We start from the raw sequence: 16,693 nt of genomic DNA on the forward strand, positions 1-16,693 counted from the left end.
TATAAATCCCGGCTTCGGAGCTGCTTCTTCACATCGGGGTGTCTGGTCTTAGGGATCTACCACTTGCATCCGGGCTCCTGTGGCCATGGCTTCCAAATGCCTCAAGGCCAGCTTCTCCTCGGGATCCCTCAAGAGCCCAGGAGGGACCGGAGGGGGCTCCAGTCGTGTATCCACGATCTATTCCAGCAGCTCTTGCAAACTCCCGAGTCTCTCCCGGGGGGCCCGAAGTTTCTCTGTGTGCACAGCCGGGCTGGGCAGAAGCAGCTCCAGGGCTTCTGGTGGCCTCCCTGCTCTCTGCCTCCCCACTGGAGGCTTTGCCGCCAGCTACAGCATGGGTGGGGGCTGGTTTGGGGAGGGAATCCTCACTGGCAACGAGAAGGAGACCATGCAGTCCCTGAACGACCGGCTGGCCAGCTACCTGGAGAAGGTGCGCCAGTTGGAGCAGGAGAACGCCAGCCTGGAGAGCCGCATTCGGGAGTGGTGTGAGCAGCAGGTGCCCTACATGTGCCCCGACTACCAGTCCTACTTCCGGACCATCGAGGAGCTCCAGAAGAAGGTGAGAGGTTCCGTGTGGCAGTGGCTACCCGGGAGCCTGGTGGCATTAGACTCAGACTGGCAGCCAGAACATGTGTGATGGTGGCCCCAGGGCACCTAGGAGGTTAAGAAGCATGTTTCTCCAGTAATTACAGAGGGAGGTATCATTAGCCCATTATACAGAGGAGAACACTGTCAATTAACCAGGCTTTGGCTGGTTAATTGACCCAGATGGCCATTAGTGCTCTCTGGGTCATGATGAACATAGAGTGTATGAATTAACTGATGTGTGACCTTTGGCACCATTGTCCATTTCTCTGATTTTTAATTTCTTCATTCATTTTAAGATGAAGGGATTGAACCTGATGCATTGAGTGTAGATCAGGTTTCCCATAAATAACTCAGGGAAGAAAATACCTGTCAGAAAAGTTTCCTTCTTGCCTTGTCTTTATCCCTTGAGAGTCACAGCTGGATTCTGAGAGGGACAATCTATGGCCAGAGAATCACGGGTACACTGTGGGCAATGGCCTGCTTTGGGTCCCCAGCAGGCCTGGGAGACAGGAAGACAGGAAGGCAGGGAGGAGCCTCGTTCTACCATGCCGAGCCTTTCCTGAAGCATGCCCCTGCCCTTCTCTCTAGCCCTGGGCTACATACCACAGACCCACTGCATTGGGAGGTCCACAGTCCAGTCCCTATTGCCTTCCATGAACCCTCAAGGAGCTCTGCTGCTAGGAGTCCAGGATGGACAACTGTTTCTGTCCAGAGGACCCCTCCCCACCCCTCTGCCTGCCTTGGGGGGTCCCACTAGCAGAAGGTCCTTTCTTGTACTGAAGTTGCTCCTTTCTATCCCCAGACTCTTTGCAGCAAGGCAGAGAACGCCCGGCTGGTGGTGCAGATTGACAACGCCAAGCTGGCTGCCGACGACTTCAGGACCAAGTAAGTGGACCTGCCCACCCTTGAGAGGGGCTGTTAGACTTGGACCTGGGTATGCTTAGACTCAGGGTTTTGGCTGCATTCAGTCACCAAGACACAAAAGCAGGACTCATAGCACCAGGGCAGTGTATGGTGGCGCCTGACTTTGAAATAATAAAAAAAAAAAATTGGAGCTACAGATGCCCTGTTCTATGCCTGCAGGTATGAGACAGAAGTGTCCCTGCGGCAGCTGGTGGAGGCTGACATCAATGGCCTGCGCAGGATCTTGGATGATCTGACCTTGTGCAAGGCTGACCTGGAGGCACAGGTGGAGTCCCTGAAAGAGGAACTGCTCTGCCTCAAGAAGAACCACGAGGAGGTGAGCATGGGGAAGAGGCAAGCATGGGGGAGGAGGTGAGCATGGGGAGGAGGTGAGCATGGGGAGGAGGTGAGCATGGGGGGACATGTGGGTGTGGGGGAGGAGGTGAGCATGGGGAAGGAGGTGAGCATGGGGGAGGCAGCCAACTGGGAAAGTTAGTGCTAACCCTTGTCTGTGCCACAGGAAGTGAACTCACTGCGCTGCCAGCTTGGTGACCGGCTCAATGTCGAGGTGGATGCTGCTCCACCTGTGGACCTAAACCGTATTCTGGATGAGATGAGGTGCCAGTATGAGACTCTGGTGGAGAATAACCGCCGGGATGCTGAAGACTGGTTTGACACCCAGGTAGGTACCTGGAAACAATCAGTGCAACAGCGGCACACAGAAGTGGCTGTGAGGTTGGGAGTCAAGAAACCTGAATGTGGGTGTCTCAGTTCTGTTCTAACCTCACTGTGCGACCTTGGGCATGCGTCTATCCTCTAAATAGCATGGATAAAAGGAATGTGTCGGACTGGGTGATTTGGAAGGTCCTTCTTGACTGATGATTCTATGTGGCCTCTGGAGACCTTTGAAGCTGAGTCCCCAAAAGGCTCCTAACCAGGTCCTGTGTGTATGTATGTTTCAGACAGAGGAGCTGAACCAGCAGGTGGTGTCCAGCTCAGAGCAGCTGCAGTCCTGTCAGGCAGAGATCATTGAGCTGAGACGCACGGTCAACTCCTTGGAGATCGAACTGCAGGCCCAGCAGAGCATGGTGAGCCTGCAGGTGGGGGAGGGCTTCTGGATGAGGCCTGGAAGCCCATAGCTCTGCTGCTCCATGCTCTGATCACATTGGCAGGCTCCAGGGGTTCAAGTTCTTGAGCAACAGGCTTCTCTTGCAGAGGAGAAGAATGAGGGCCAGGCCCCAATCATAAATGCCCCAGTGGTATGGGACAAGAGGCCTGGAGCAAGCCATAGGTCCAGGCAGTAGCTCCTCTATTTGTGTAATCACATCCATCTTGACATATTATCAGTTACTCAGAGATGCTATTAATCAGGAGATAATCTGGATCTGCAGGCTACGGGGACTGGTTGGCTCATCTCAAATGAGATGTCTGATGGTGGTTCATCCTGGCTCAAATAATTCTCTCAGCTTCCACTCTTGGATTTTGAGGTCTCACTTGTACTTTCTCTGGCCTCTAAATTTGTTCCTCCTTCCATAACCCTTGACCTCCCAGAGAGATGCTTTGGACTCCACCTTGGCAGAGACAGAGGCCCGCTACAGCTCCCAGCTGTCCCAGATGCAGTGCATGATCAGCAACGTGGAGTCCCAGCTGGCCGAGATCCGGGCTGACCTGGAGCGTCAGAACCAGGAGTACCAGGTGCTGCTGGACGTCCGGGCCCGGCTGGAGTGCGAGATCAACACGTACCGGGGCCTGCTGGAGAGCGAGGACAGCAAGTGAGTGCCACCGTGTGTTCTCTTGTCTTCTGAATGCCGTCTCCAAAGTTTTGGGGAGATAACATGGTGCCTGGGAGGAGCACAACACTCAAGAGTCGGGAGTCCTGGGTTTTACCTCTGGTCACGGTACAATGTCACCATATGATTGTAGCTGGGCCCCTTTCCTCTCTGGGTCTCCATTTCCCCTTTGGTAAGATGAGAGGACAGGATTAGGTGGTTTTTAAGATGCCTTCCAGTTTGCATATTCTGGGATTAGCTAGGAGACCCTGAAAACAGCAACTGGAAGATCCAAGTTACCTGACTCTTTCTGTCTCCTAGGCTCCCCTGCAACCCGTGTGCCTCTGACTGCTCATCCTCCAAGTCAAGCTTCCCCTGCCTTCCTGCAGCCTCCTGTGGTCCAGGCATAGCCCGCACGACCTGCAGCCCCCGCCCTGTTTGCGTGCCCTGCCCAGGGGGTCGGTTCTGAGAACTTCTGACCCAGAAGGCCAAGGTCATTGTCACTTGGACATGGCCCTTATTCAATCCTAACTCTTACAGCCCAATCCCCTCTCTGCACATAGAGCCCAGGTCCAGGCCCTGAGAGGGCTCACTGCAAACACATGCCTTCGAGTTTCTCAGAGCCTGCCAGTAAGGCTGGTTGCCCCCAAGGCCGTAACTCCTCATCATTTCAATGGGCGCCAGCATCTCTGTTCTCAGGGAACAGAGACTTTCTTTCTGGTGTGTTCCAGTAGGTTCTGAAATGCAATACAAGGTTTCTATTGGTGGAACAATAAAGCTCGTTTGCTCTGGCTGTGGTTTCCCGATTCATATCATTTCTGTGTTCGTTTGTGTTCCTGCTGAATCCAGGGATAACCACTGGGTAGATGAATACCAGAATGCTTGACCAAGAGTGACCCTGGGGATGACAGGGTCCTTGGGCCCCTGATCAGGAAGGGTAGAGGCCACGGTGAGATGTTCCGCTTGACTTCTCTGATGAAGACCTTTTCCCAAGATTCCAGTGCGGTGACAGGTTTACCAGACCTCGCCTGCTATGCCTCTTAGCATCCGTGGCCACCCTGTAAGCTAAGAGATCAGTGAGATAGAAAGCATTTCCGGCCACTTAATTAGCCTCATGTCTGTGGCTCCTCATAAAAGCAATGATATAGTACCACACGCTCGTGGTACTTTAAAGGGTACAAACACCTTCTTTCCTTGCAGCCTTTCATAAAGCCTTTCTAGATGGGTAAACCTCCTTAATATTCTACTTCCCATCATGTTCAGAAGACAGAGAGTGGGCCTGCCAGTGGCTCAGAGCCTGCTACAGCTCAGAAGTTCTTGCCCTTGGGAGACTCATGCTTCCTCTTGTGGGATCTCAGCATCTGACAAGTCCTGTGACCAGGTGCATGGGCAAAAGAGCTCCAGGTATTAGATATGGAAAATGTCAAACCCTCAAATATTAAGGCCTCAGAAAAGGGAGTGAAAAAGACAGCCATACCTTGATAGCATTGATCCTTTCCCAATGCACTCTTTCCCAGTGACAAGACAAGCCCTGGGAAGGAAATAACCATCCAAGCCTAGACTGGCAGTCTCTAGGAAGGAGCCAAAGTATTGACGCTTCCCAGAGCAAATCCTTTCTCAATGACAGTGCAATGAGACCCCAGAGGGAAAGAGATAAGTACTGACCACTGACCCCAGACCCTCTATCTGGTCCACTGACTGCTGATGACAGACTCTTCATCTGGCCCACTGACTGCTGACCCTGGACCCTCCGTTAGACACGTTCTGTCATTAATTAAGTCACCTCTCAGTATAACCTATATTAAGCCCAGTCCCCTTCTTTGTTCAGTGGCTCATTTTCCACCAGGGGAGTGGGTCCATCAGAACCATGACTCCATTCCTGAATAAAGACTTTCAGCTGATTTGTGAAATTTGTGTTGGGCCTGGTCTCTTTGTGCTAACACCAGGCATCTAAGATGGAGTGCTCTTACTGTGTTCAGAATGTCCTCCCCAAACAGATCAACCAAGTACTGAGTTCTAGCAGTCCCAGTGGGAAAGGGACAGGGTCAAGGCAGCACTTTCTAAGCTAGAAAGGAGGGAAGGTTGTCCTGAGTCAGCCCTCTGCTCTCCAAGATGCCAAAGGCTCTTGCTGGGGGACTTCAGTGATGTTAAGAGGGCTCTGACAAGTTGGTAAATGCTGCCTGACCCATGCAGGCCCAGGCCTGCCAGGTCAGGATGTCTGTATATTTCAACCTGATTTCACCGTAGATTCTGTCCCTTCCTATCCCTGTGTATAGGAGGGCCTGGGCCTTTGGTCTCCACCACGTAGCTCATGGCAACCTGAACCTCCACTCAAGTTCCAGTCACCTTGGAACACTTCAGCAGATTTTGCTGAGGGTCAGGTGCCCATGGCGAGTGGTGGTCTCAGAATCATTCACTTCAGCCAACAAACCCTTACAGACCACTAATGTGTGCCAGGCATTGGTTAGGACCAGGGGCAGGATTGGTCTATGTGGGAGAGAGGTTGAGATGGGACAAGAAGGACACCTGCTTACTACTTCTTTCCTTTCCACCTCAGTGGTAGGAGGAGGCCGTGAAATAAGCATAAAGAAAATCTGGGCCAAGAACATGGAGTCAGGTTGATGTGGGTTCAAATCTCAGCCCTATCACTAACTGCATAAAGGAATGCTAGCAGGTCACAGTCCCTTTTCTGAGTACCAGTTTCCTCTTGGGAAAAGTGCAAAGGTGACACTTACTGTGTTGTAAAGTCCCTAATACTTTGCTGAGCATGTGATGGGCACCTGGAAACTAGTTAACATTGACTGTTGGATGCCTGGATTTCTCTGAGAGTGACATATACTTTCCCCTATCTGGGATTTCATTTCTTAGGTTTCCTTCAAGGCAGTGATGCCCAGGACAAAGCAGGCTAGCTAAAGTGAATATATGGTTGTATAATTTATTATTTAATTCCAACTCTGACCAGTCGTGGGGAAGTCATGGTCAGCAGTATCAGATGCTCTCTTGAGCACATGGCTCTAGTGAATTCTGTTTTGTATGTTCCATTCCTCCTCTTTATATCACTCTTCATGGCACAGGTCCCTTCCAAGCTTATAATAGTTCCCTTCCAGATGGCGTTAACCAGATTACATGTAATCCTGCCTCTAATTATTACTTACTTTATTTGCTTGTGCTTTTTAATTATAATACTGTTTCTATTTATCCAGATGTTCTCAGCCTTGTCTGCACACTGGGATGACCTAGAAAGCCTGACAAAACAAAACAAAACCCATACCTGCTCTGTTCCCCAGAAATTTTGACTTAGTTGTTCTATCATACGGCCCAGTATTGGAATTTTTGAAGGTTCTCCAGGTGATGATAATGTACAGAGCTCCTTCAGGAGGAAGGGGTTTTAGCAATTCAACTTGGAGTATAGGCTTGACCTAGACCTTAGCACTATCAGTTCTGATCTCTAAGACAGTTTGGGGGTATTCCTCAATTATTTTTTTCCTCTAATAACAAATATTTAAAATGAATTATAAGTTTAAGTTATCATATTTTTATTTCCAAAGAAACTTTTTGTTCTCTATTCTTCTTTTATAGCATCCAGTTCTGGTTTCCTGTATATAACTGTTACACCCATCTCTGAGATAATTATTTTTAAAAATATAGTTTTGGATTCTGTGTTGTTTCTGTCTCATTTCTCTCTTTTACTGTTTCAATTGTTTGCTTTTTTGTTTTTTTTGGTCCATCCTTCATAATGCCAAGCATTTGAACGGAGTGGAGTTTGCTGAAGATTTCCTGGGGACTGTGAGGTCAAACGGTGACATTTTCTCTCTCCCTCCCTGATGGCTCTCTCTACACCTAACTCCTGTTTTTCTCTTCTCCTCATCCTTCCCTTCCATGATTGCCCCCAGGAACTTCAAATTCTTCTCTCCTTTCTCCATCTGATATCTTGCTGCCAAATCATGGCATGTGGGGGTTCCACCTACCCCAAGAAATTATCAACATAAAGGTATTTTTTAAAGTAAAGACTCTTTTCTTCTGCAAGAGGAATTCTGGTGGCTGCTGTTAAGATACATATGCTTCACTACCTCAGTGATTACCAAAACTACATAGAGGTCTTGTTGGGTAGAGGTTGCTGGATCTTATTCTTCAAGTTTCTGATTCAAGAGGTCTAGAGTGATCTTGAAAAATTGCATTTCTAGTATGTTCCTGAGTGATGTAGATACTGCTAACCTGAGGACTTTACTTTGAGAACTACTGTTACACTTTATTATAGGAATATTTATATTATTTTTTTTGAGGGCACATGAATGTCAAGAACCCAGCACAGAGCCTGGCAGTGGTATACATTCAATATCACTGGTTATGATTTGGAAGCGTGGCCTGAGGTCTCATCCCATGTACTTGACATTGTCATCCCACCTCCTTCTGTCTGACACCACTGGCTTCTCTAAACAGTTCATTCAGACAAGCGTAGTGGGGTTATGCTTGTTATAGGAAATCAAGCTGAGATTATTCAATCAAACCGTCTCCATTTGCATGAAGAAACTGAGGCCCAGGGAGGCACATTGACTTTCTCAAGGCCACAGAACAAGCTAGAAGGCGGCTTCTCTATTTTGACTTTTCTTCAGCAATGAAAGGGCTGTCTGGCCCTTTGACCAACATGTCTGGAATATATGAAAAAGAATACTCATACCCCAACACGATATCGGGAAGAGAGTGGATAAAAGCTGCAGCTCTACAACACACACATATTAAACATGTGTTCTGTGAGCTCCTGGGGTCTACAGAAGATGGAAAACTGCTGGTACAGCAAGTTGCCTTACAGGGATGCCCAAGGTCCCTGTTAACTGGGACACCTGCTCCTGGTCTTCTGGCTTGGCTCATCTCAGGGCTGCAGAGGGTCCCTTCTCAAAGGGGCTGATTCCCACTGCTTCTGTTCTCTGGGGTCCTGAAGGGAGCCCTCGCAGAAAGTAAAAGCAGAGCTGGTTCCAACCTGTTTGACCTCAGTCTGTTCAACAGTCCAGATTCAAATGCTTGGTAACTCTGTGCAGGGCACCGTGATCACTGAGTAGAGGGACATGGTCAGGGGAGAGCATCTGCCTCCTGGTCATAATATTGACCTGCTTTTCCCCACCCCTCCCTGTCTCCAGTGAAAAGATGTCCTGGATTCTTAGCCTTTCTTAATGAGTCTGAAGTTCATTCTCTCCTTCCTTGATAGTGTTTTCTTCCCCTTAGTGGGAGCTGATACATGTTTGAAAGCCTCAGAGGGTCACACACTTTCCTGTGTCCCTGGACTTATGCCTCTGCCGGTATCGGTGCAACTTCTGTCACCCACACATTTCCTCATTAAGGGGCCAGGCCTCTTCCCACAGGGAATGCTCTCATTAGAAGGGGCAGCTGCCTCTCCACAGCCCTGCAGACTTCCTCAGGGCAGGTACAGGTGGGGGCGCACCGGGCAAGGCCAATGGTGACACAGGGCCTGGCTCTGGCCGTCCCTGGCTGCCACACCCTGTTAATGAGGGCCCAGGCCTGGAGCGGATTCTTTGAAGATTGTGTCCTGAAGCTTTCCCCTGGTTATCAATGATAGGAGCCCAGAGTCCTGCTTTAGCCAAATGACAAGTTTGGTGTCTTTTATGAGGACAGGAAGTCCTTATTGGAAACCAGATTACAAATTAATTAGCAGCTTCCTCTGGGGCCGAGTGTAACATCAACATCCCCCAGGACGACTTTCTAGCGTGAGCCCCCTCACTCCAAGGGTATAAAAGAGGTTCGAGTAGGAGGTTCTCCTGTAGACATCAGGGCAGCTGCAGCCGAGGAGGAAGGGCCTCCCCAACATGACATCCAACTGCTGTGTCACCAATACCTCGCCAGCTTCTGTCAAGGGCTGCCCTCGGCCTTCCTCCGTCTGCTCCAACAGCATGAGCTGCAGGCCCGAGCTGTGCCTGGGGTATGTGTGCCAGCCCATGCAGAGCCTGCCTTCCATCTGCATGCCTCCCAACTACCGGCCAGCCAGCTGCCTCTCCAAGACCTTCCTGCCCAGCTCCTGCAGGCCCAGCAGCTGCTGGCCGGCCAGTGGCATCTCCAGCTCCATGGGTACCTATGGCTGGTACTATGAGGGCTCCTTCAACAGCAATGAGAAGGAGATCATGCAGGCCCTGAATGACCGCCTGGCCAGCTACCTGGAGAAGGTGCGTCAGCTGGAGAGGGAGAACGCCAGCCTCGAGAGCAAGATCCAAGAGGCCTGCCAGTCCCAGGTGCTCACCCTGTGTCCTGACTATCAGTCTTATTTCAAGATCATCGAGGAACTCCAGCAGAAGGTGAGGTCAAGTGGCGAACAGACTCGCTGGGGAGGCGTCCTGAATAGCCGGCACTCCAGATTTCAATCGCATTAATTTAGTAAGCTATGTTTGGGGAAAAGAGACTTCCCTAGGGCATAAGATTATCTCATCATTTATGCACTCAGACAGAGCCCTTAATGTGGGAAGAGACTGGAATCTAGTCTTAGCTTTACCATTGACTCATTGCATGACTTTGAGAGGTCTCTTCCTTTCTCCAGGACTCAGTTTCCTCATCTGTAAGATGGGGATAACAGTGCTCCTTATCTAATGCGGTTGTGAAGAGGATTCAATGAGACAATGCAGGTCAAATGCTTGCAATAGTCCCTGGCACAGATTGGTCTTTCAGTAAATATCAAGGATCCTTCTAACTCTCAGGAGAATGAGTTCCTACAGAATGAGATTCTTTCCTTCCATATTTCCCATCTGAAATGGGGCATTTGGGTTAATAAAGATCCAGATGATTTATTTAAAAAGTAAATCTCAAGGACAAGAAACTCACTAAATTTTCCCCAGAGTTCCAGAGTAGAGGGACTTCCTCGGGGATGGCCAAGGGCTGCTGAGTCTTGTCTCTGCTTCTGCTCTTTGGGTTCTTTTTCTTTCTTCTCACCCTGCACTAACCCCTCTGTATGGCCCACAGGTTCTGTGCACCAAGGCGGAGAATGCCAGGATGGTTGTGCACATCGACAATGCCAAGCTGGCTGCTGATGACTTCAGGACCAAGTGAGTTTGGCCCGGGGAGTGCTGCCCCTCTTCCTGAGCCCTCTCGGGGTGGCTTTCTATTAGCTTCACAGAAGGCTGGAAAGTGCTAGCTGTTCGAGGCCTGGCCCGAGTTCTGTATGCAGTTCCACCCTTCAGCTGCTGACCCCCCAACTGTGTGCAGGTACGAGACGGAGCTGTCCCTGCGGCAGCTGGTGGAGGCTGACATCAACGGCCTGCGCAGAATCCTGGACGAGCTGACCCTGTGCAAGGCTGACCTGGAGGCCCAGGTGGAGTCCCTGAAGGAGGAGCTGCTCTGCCTCAAGAAGAACCACGAGGAGGTGAGGCCAGAGTCGAGCTGAGGCGGGGAGGCAGAGTGGGAAGAACGTGGTGTTTGGGTTGGGTAGATGTGAGTTGAAATTGCCAGGCCTGACACACATTGTTTCTGTGACTTTAACAGATGATGTCATCTTTCTGAGCTCCCTCATGTGTAAAACGGGGCTAACACGATCATACAAGGTTTTTGTGAGGAGTTAATGGATATGACATGGATCATAGATATGACCCAGGTCATGGACATGAAAGACCAGCCTCTTGGTAGCTGCTCAGAAACGTAGCTCGATTTTGCTGCAATTCTTGGGACGGTGTGACTACTGAATGTCCTTAGAGCCACATCCCAGAGGGAGAGTGATGTAGTTTGGCCAGGGTCAGGTTATATTCTGGAACTCACATCAATGGCTTTTCTTTCTCTGCCAGGCTAGACCCCTGGGGATGCCCCTATTTCTTCTGAGAGAGAGTCGAACTACAATGGTTTTCTTATTTTCCCTGTCCCCACCCTGTTCCCTCTTTTCTCTTCTGTTTTCATATAATATACTTAAGCCCAAGCCATACGAAAACCCTCTACAATCTCTTTCTTCCTCTTTGGTGGCCCTCGGAGGGCAAGCACCTGTGTGCCCTGGGCACCTGTGTGTTGCGAAGCCCACCTGAGCTGGGGTGCTTTATGCCTCCTTCCCTGGGTTGACTCGCAACCTCTTGACTTGGGATTTGAATGAATGAGTGTCTCTGGGTCCTGGCTGGGTTTCCTTTGGCTTAAGTGTAAAGTAACAATCCCTCACCACGTACTCACTGAGCACCCTTGGGTGCCTGACTCATTCCACTTAAATCAGACAGCTGGGAACCACACCAAGAAGCCACTAATGAGGCAATATCACTCACTCCAGCAGCCTCAGTGACAACTTTCTCTCATTGGTAACCAAGCCTGGGGAGGTACCCATCCTAACTTGGGCCTTAAACCAAGTGGAGCCTGGCTCCTGCTGCCCTCCATCCCAACTGAACAGGGCTGGGAGGGTGATGGGAGAGGGATGGGTTGGGTTCCCCATTTTAGGAAAATGGATCAAATGAACCCTTTTGCTGCTTTTGGCTTCTGCCAAAGTGACAGAAAGTGTCATGGAAGGGCACAGCTGGAGCTGGAAGATCATTGAGATACTGCAGGGTGGACCGCAGTCCTCTGAGGGCCCCTCTAACTCTGAGATCTTCAGCATCTTTTGTTGGATCTGTTCGTGTCTCCCTGGGTTGTGAGATTTTTCACACTTGCCCCGGGTCTTGTGCCTTTTCAGGAAGTCAATACCCTCCGATGCCAGCTTGGAGACCGTCTTAACATCGAGGTGGATGCTGCACCCCCTGTGGACCTGACCAGGATGCTGGAGGAGATGAGGTGCCAGTACGAGACCATGGTGGAGAGCAACCACAGGGACGTGGAGGAGTGGTTCAACCTGCAGGTGGGTGCACCTCTCCCAGGCGTCCGGGCTCCTCAGTGTCGGGAAGCTCCTCCTAGCTTGCTCCTCTCTCCCCTGCAGATGGAGGAGCTTAACCAGCAGGTGGCCACGAACTCAGAGCAGCTTCAGAACTACCAGTCGGACATCATTGATCTGAGACGAACAGTGAACACGCTGGAGATTGAGCTGCAGGCCCAGCACAGCCTGGTGAGTGCTGCTGCTGGGGGCTTCTCTGCCAGCCCTGGATGGGGGCAGTGCTGAGAAAGACAGGTACAGATTTGCAGGAAGGAGGAAGGGGAGACCCAGATTTCAGCCACCATGGACACTTCCCCAGCTGACTTCCAAGGTTTCTTCCAAGATCCAGCTCAGAGACAGAAGGGGCATGTCCCAGATCAGATCTGGGTTAGGCGGACCCTGTCTGACACTGTTCCTTAGGAAGGCCTGTTCCCGCTTAGTATGTTCTTTTAAACCCCTGGTTCTCAATATCACCACAGGGATTTCAATAGTCCTCATATCTAGTTCTTCTCTGGACCAACATGAGAATTGATGGAGACAGAGCCTGCACATAGATATTTCTAAAGGGCTCCCGTGTGACTCTAAGTGCAGCCAGGGTTGAAAACTACTGTCCTAACTGATGGCAGAGGAGAGGTACTTGGTGAACCTCCAATCTAAAGCCTGAAGCCAGCCTGGAGTTTTAGATGGAAAAGGGATTTAGAATCAGATTTATGACTTGGGTTCCATCACTTACCAGTCATCTAACCTCACTTGACCTTTCTGGGCTTCAGTTTTGGCAGTGGCTTCCCTGGAGGGGGGGGTATCATTACCAACACCCAAGGGAAACCTGGTTCTTCTTGGTTCTTTCTGAACCAGGCCACGTAAAATAGCTCACCCCTCATGATGACATCTTTTCTTTTGCCTTAGAGGGGTTCTCTGGAAAATACGCTGGCCGAGACGGAGGCCCGCTACAGTTCGCAGCTGGGCCAGATGCAGTGTATGATCACCAATGTGGAGTCCCAGCTGGCTGACATCCGCTGTGACCTGGAGCGGCAGAACCAGGAGTACAAGGTGCTGTTGGATGTCAAGGCTCGGCTGGAGTGTGAGATCAACACCTACCGGGGCCTGCTGGAAAGCGAGGACAGCAAGTACGTAGGCCCTGGAGAGGCTCCACAGGGATGTGGGTGAGGGTCAGCAGAGGTTATAGGAAGCAACCAGACCCATCCTTAAGAGACCATCAGCTTAGAACCCTATCAGGTGTAAGAAGACATTGGGAAGCTGGCATGCTCCCAAGAGAGCCAGGCAATGGTGTTCCTGCTGCCGTCTTGAAACCGGCTCATGGGACCATTCTGCTCTATGCCAAGTTGACGAACTACTTCCAGGTGCCAGGTACTAGGAAGGATGCTGTATAGATGACAAGGCATCTGTTCTCAAATTGTTTGCATCTGATAAAGGGACAGGCAGACAGTCCCTGGAGAGCTCAGTGGGGAGAAGATTTTAGGATGTTAGGGGACAACAGATCCCCTTAACATGATTGAGCTATAGTGGGAATCAGGACTGGAATCAGACAGAAATTGATTGATTAATGGCAGTTGGGGCCCATTCATGGACAACCACAAGACCACGCTGGTATGTGTGGGATGTTATTTTATAGCTCAGCAGGAGGCCAGTCTCTCTCTCTCCCTCTCTCCCTTCCTTCCTTCTTTCCTTCCTAATATGGAATTTGCTTACCTGCTCATCTCCCCCAGTAGAAGGCAAACATCTAGAATGCAGAGACAATAAGATGCATTTTCATTTCCTGAACTTGGCTCATGGTAGATGCTCAATAAATGTTTCTTGGCCAAGTCAACGAGAGCTCAAAGCTGCTCTTCAGGAAAGTCACCCTGAGAGCTGTGGAGGAACTGATGAGGAACCAGGCAGGGACACTGGCCGTGGCCTAGGTAAGCAATGGAGAGGGCCTGATCAGGGCAGTGGAGGCATTAATTCCAGATGCTGCACAATCAGGATCAGCAGGACTTGGTGGCTGTCTGGATGCAGGAGTCAGCTGGGCTCTGAACACCTGGTGGGCTGATTCCTATTGCAGCATTTTCCTTTACATTTAGCCTTGCTCTCTGTCATTCAGAATCTGTTCCTCCTCCTCCTCTTTTGTGGTATGGGTGATCAAATCCAGGACTTAGTGCCTGCTAGGTAACACTGTCACTGAGCTATACCTCCAGCCCTGTCATCTAGAATCTTCTCCTTTTGGGCAAGTGTTGCACAGTCAGATATTTTCAAGGATGAGACCATTTACATACATGTGTGATGTAGGTCATTTGGGATTGTGGGAACCAGGGAGCTCCTGTCTCATCGAAGGAAAACAGTGCTGTCCCCTCAGGGTCAATTCAACAAACCTAGTATTGATGGATTTTCTGATTCATCAAGGGAAGCTGACAATTTGGGTGTTTTAAAATGCTAAGTTATATCCACATTTAAAATTTTTTCAACAAATTGAAAAAGTAGAATGCCAGTCAAATTATAAAACTTCAGGCTGTCTGTGGCCCTCAGGCTGCCTGTTGGGCCTCTGAGCTGTTTGGTCTCTGCCCAACATCCAGGGTGTTGTTTTTGGTTTTGAGCCCCAGCCTGTCAGTCTCTGAGATCATTCTCTTTCCTTTTGCCATGTATTCATCCCAGACTCACTTATTATTTCTTCTTATTCAACCACATTAAGTGCCGACTCTATGCCAGGTATGCAGGGTGGGCACACGTACACAGCTTCTGACCTCACTGCCTAGTGTGGGGTTTGTGTGTGGGGGAGTCCATAATGGAATAGTTACTGATCACCGTGGAAGGAGGTATGGGTACCCCTGGGGGATTTGACACAGAGAGATGCGGGAAGGCTTCGAGGACGTGGCAGTTGAGTTGAGCTCTTAAGAAACAGAAGAAGTTGATTAGATGAGAGAAGAGGGAGGAGTGTTTCAGAAAGAGCCAACAAGACACAAAAGTCCTGTGGCCTGAGCAGCCTGGACCACAAAGAAACTGGCAGAAGGTAAGAGCATTGCAGATTAGAGAGCACGGGGGTCATGAGGTGAGGCTGGGGAGAGAGGCAGAAGCAGGACCAGGTAGGTCCTATTAAAGAGCTGAATTCACCCCAAGCACAATTGGGAGCTACTGAAGGTCTTAGGCAGGGGAGGGGCATTATTAGGTGGGTGTCTGTAGGAGATCGTCTGGCCACTAAGTTGACAGCAGTCAGCAGAAACAAGAGTGGGTGGAGGGGATCAATTAGGGGGTTACTGAGGTAACAGAGAAAAAGTTGACAGAGGTGGGACAAGGGAAGCTGGGTGGAGAAGGTGTACAGTGGACCCATTTGAGAAGCATCTGTAGCCTAGATTCGACAAGATTCGCTCCTGAGCTGGCCCCTCCTCTAAGCCTGATCTCCTGTGGCTTTCTCCCGCAGGCTGCCCTGTAACCCGTGCTCCACTCCCTCCAGCCAGTCTTGCACGCCCTCGCCCTGTGTGCCCCGCCCGGTCGGGGTGCCCCGCACCTTCTGCGTGCCCTGCTCACCCTGCTCCCCAGGCCGCTACTAAAGTTTCTCAGCGCGGTGGATCCTGGAAGGACCGGAGCTGGGGGGCCTGGTGCCTCTCAGGCTGAGCCGGACCACCATTTCGTGGCCATCAGAGGAGCAGGGCCAGCCTCCGCAGGCGAGGACGACCCAGAGCAGGACCTGAAAGCGGACCATCCGCAACGTGTCCTGATACCACAGGGGGCGCCCTTGCCCTCGACGCTTCAAAACTGCCTCCTCCATTTCTGGGGGCAAGCTGTACTGTTTGGTGATGCTTCTGGTTGTCTAAGTCGCTGCAAAGAGCATGCGATCTTAGTTAACTGGCAAATAAAGCCTCATTTAGTGGCTCTGCAAGTGCATCTTTTTCTCTTTGTCACTCACAGCCACTTCTGCTCAATTGGGCTCAAGAGGAATGTGCCCAAATTCTGTATTTATTTTTGTGCCCTCACTGTTTCCATAGAGGCTTGAGAGGTGTTGGCTAAAAGGGCTCACATGCCATGAATCTGTTAAAATCAAGCAATCGGTCCGGAGCCAAATAATAAAAGAATAAAGAGAAGAGGGAGAAATTATGCCAGGAACCTAGGCCAAACTACTGTAATTGAGAATAATATTGTAATAAACCCACCCCTAAATCTCATTATAGCTGGTACAATGGGGTCATTCACTCATTTGCGGGATCTTCAATGAGTGCCTACTCGGTGAAGATTCTGCATTAGAGGCTGGCTAACCCAGGTGATGGGTCCCCAGATACCTAGTTAATAGTGTCCTTTTAATCATGGTAACAATCTATGAATAAAGTACCATTATTTCCTCCACTTTATAAATGTGGAACCAGAGACCCAGACAGGTTAAGAGACTTGCCCCAAGTCACACTAAGTGGTAGAACTAGGACTCAAATTGAAAGCTGCAGGCTCCAGAGATGCTCAATCAATTCATATTCAGAGTCCTCACTATTTGCAAACTACAGCTGGGTACAAGGGATCCCCAAATATGAAATGATCCCTACCATCCAGACAACTTATAATTAGAAGGGGCGCCAAGACCAGTGCATTCCTCAATAAGGGCCACATAGTAATAGTAACAACAACCGGTACAATGATCACTACCACT

The 16,693-nt window shown here is 50.1% G+C and overlaps 2 protein-coding genes across 2 annotated transcripts; both read left to right on the plus strand.

Moving 5' to 3' along the window:
* The first annotated feature begins 15 nt into the window (after positions 1 to 15).
* Positions 16 to 4,051, plus strand: Krt35 (keratin 35). The gene is made up of 7 exons (XM_015495890.2): positions 16 to 556; positions 1,388 to 1,470; positions 1,669 to 1,825; positions 2,009 to 2,170; positions 2,451 to 2,576; positions 3,040 to 3,260; positions 3,579 to 4,051. Exons 1-7 carry the CDS (start codon positions 86 to 88, stop codon positions 3,724 to 3,726), a joined length of 1,368 nt encoding a protein of 455 aa, XP_015351376.1. The 5' UTR covers positions 16 to 85; the 3' UTR covers positions 3,727 to 4,051.
* Positions 4,052 to 9,019: 4,968 nt separating this feature from the next.
* Positions 9,020 to 15,961, plus strand: Krt32 (keratin 32). Its single transcript, XM_015495891.2, has 7 exons — positions 9,020 to 9,559; positions 10,218 to 10,300; positions 10,461 to 10,617; positions 11,893 to 12,054; positions 12,133 to 12,258; positions 12,973 to 13,193; positions 15,479 to 15,961. The coding sequence occupies exons 1-7, from the start codon at positions 9,077 to 9,079 to the stop codon at positions 15,606 to 15,608; spliced, it is 1,362 nt and encodes a 453-aa protein (XP_015351377.1). The 5' UTR covers positions 9,020 to 9,076; the 3' UTR covers positions 15,609 to 15,961.
* The last annotated feature ends 732 nt before the right edge of the window (positions 15,962 to 16,693 follow it).

This window comes from Marmota marmota, unplaced genomic scaffold (assembly GCF_001458135.2).
Source record: "Marmota marmota marmota unplaced genomic scaffold, marMar, whole genome shotgun sequence".
In the NCBI taxonomy this organism is placed as follows: Eukaryota; Metazoa; Chordata; class Mammalia; order Rodentia; family Sciuridae; genus Marmota; species Marmota marmota.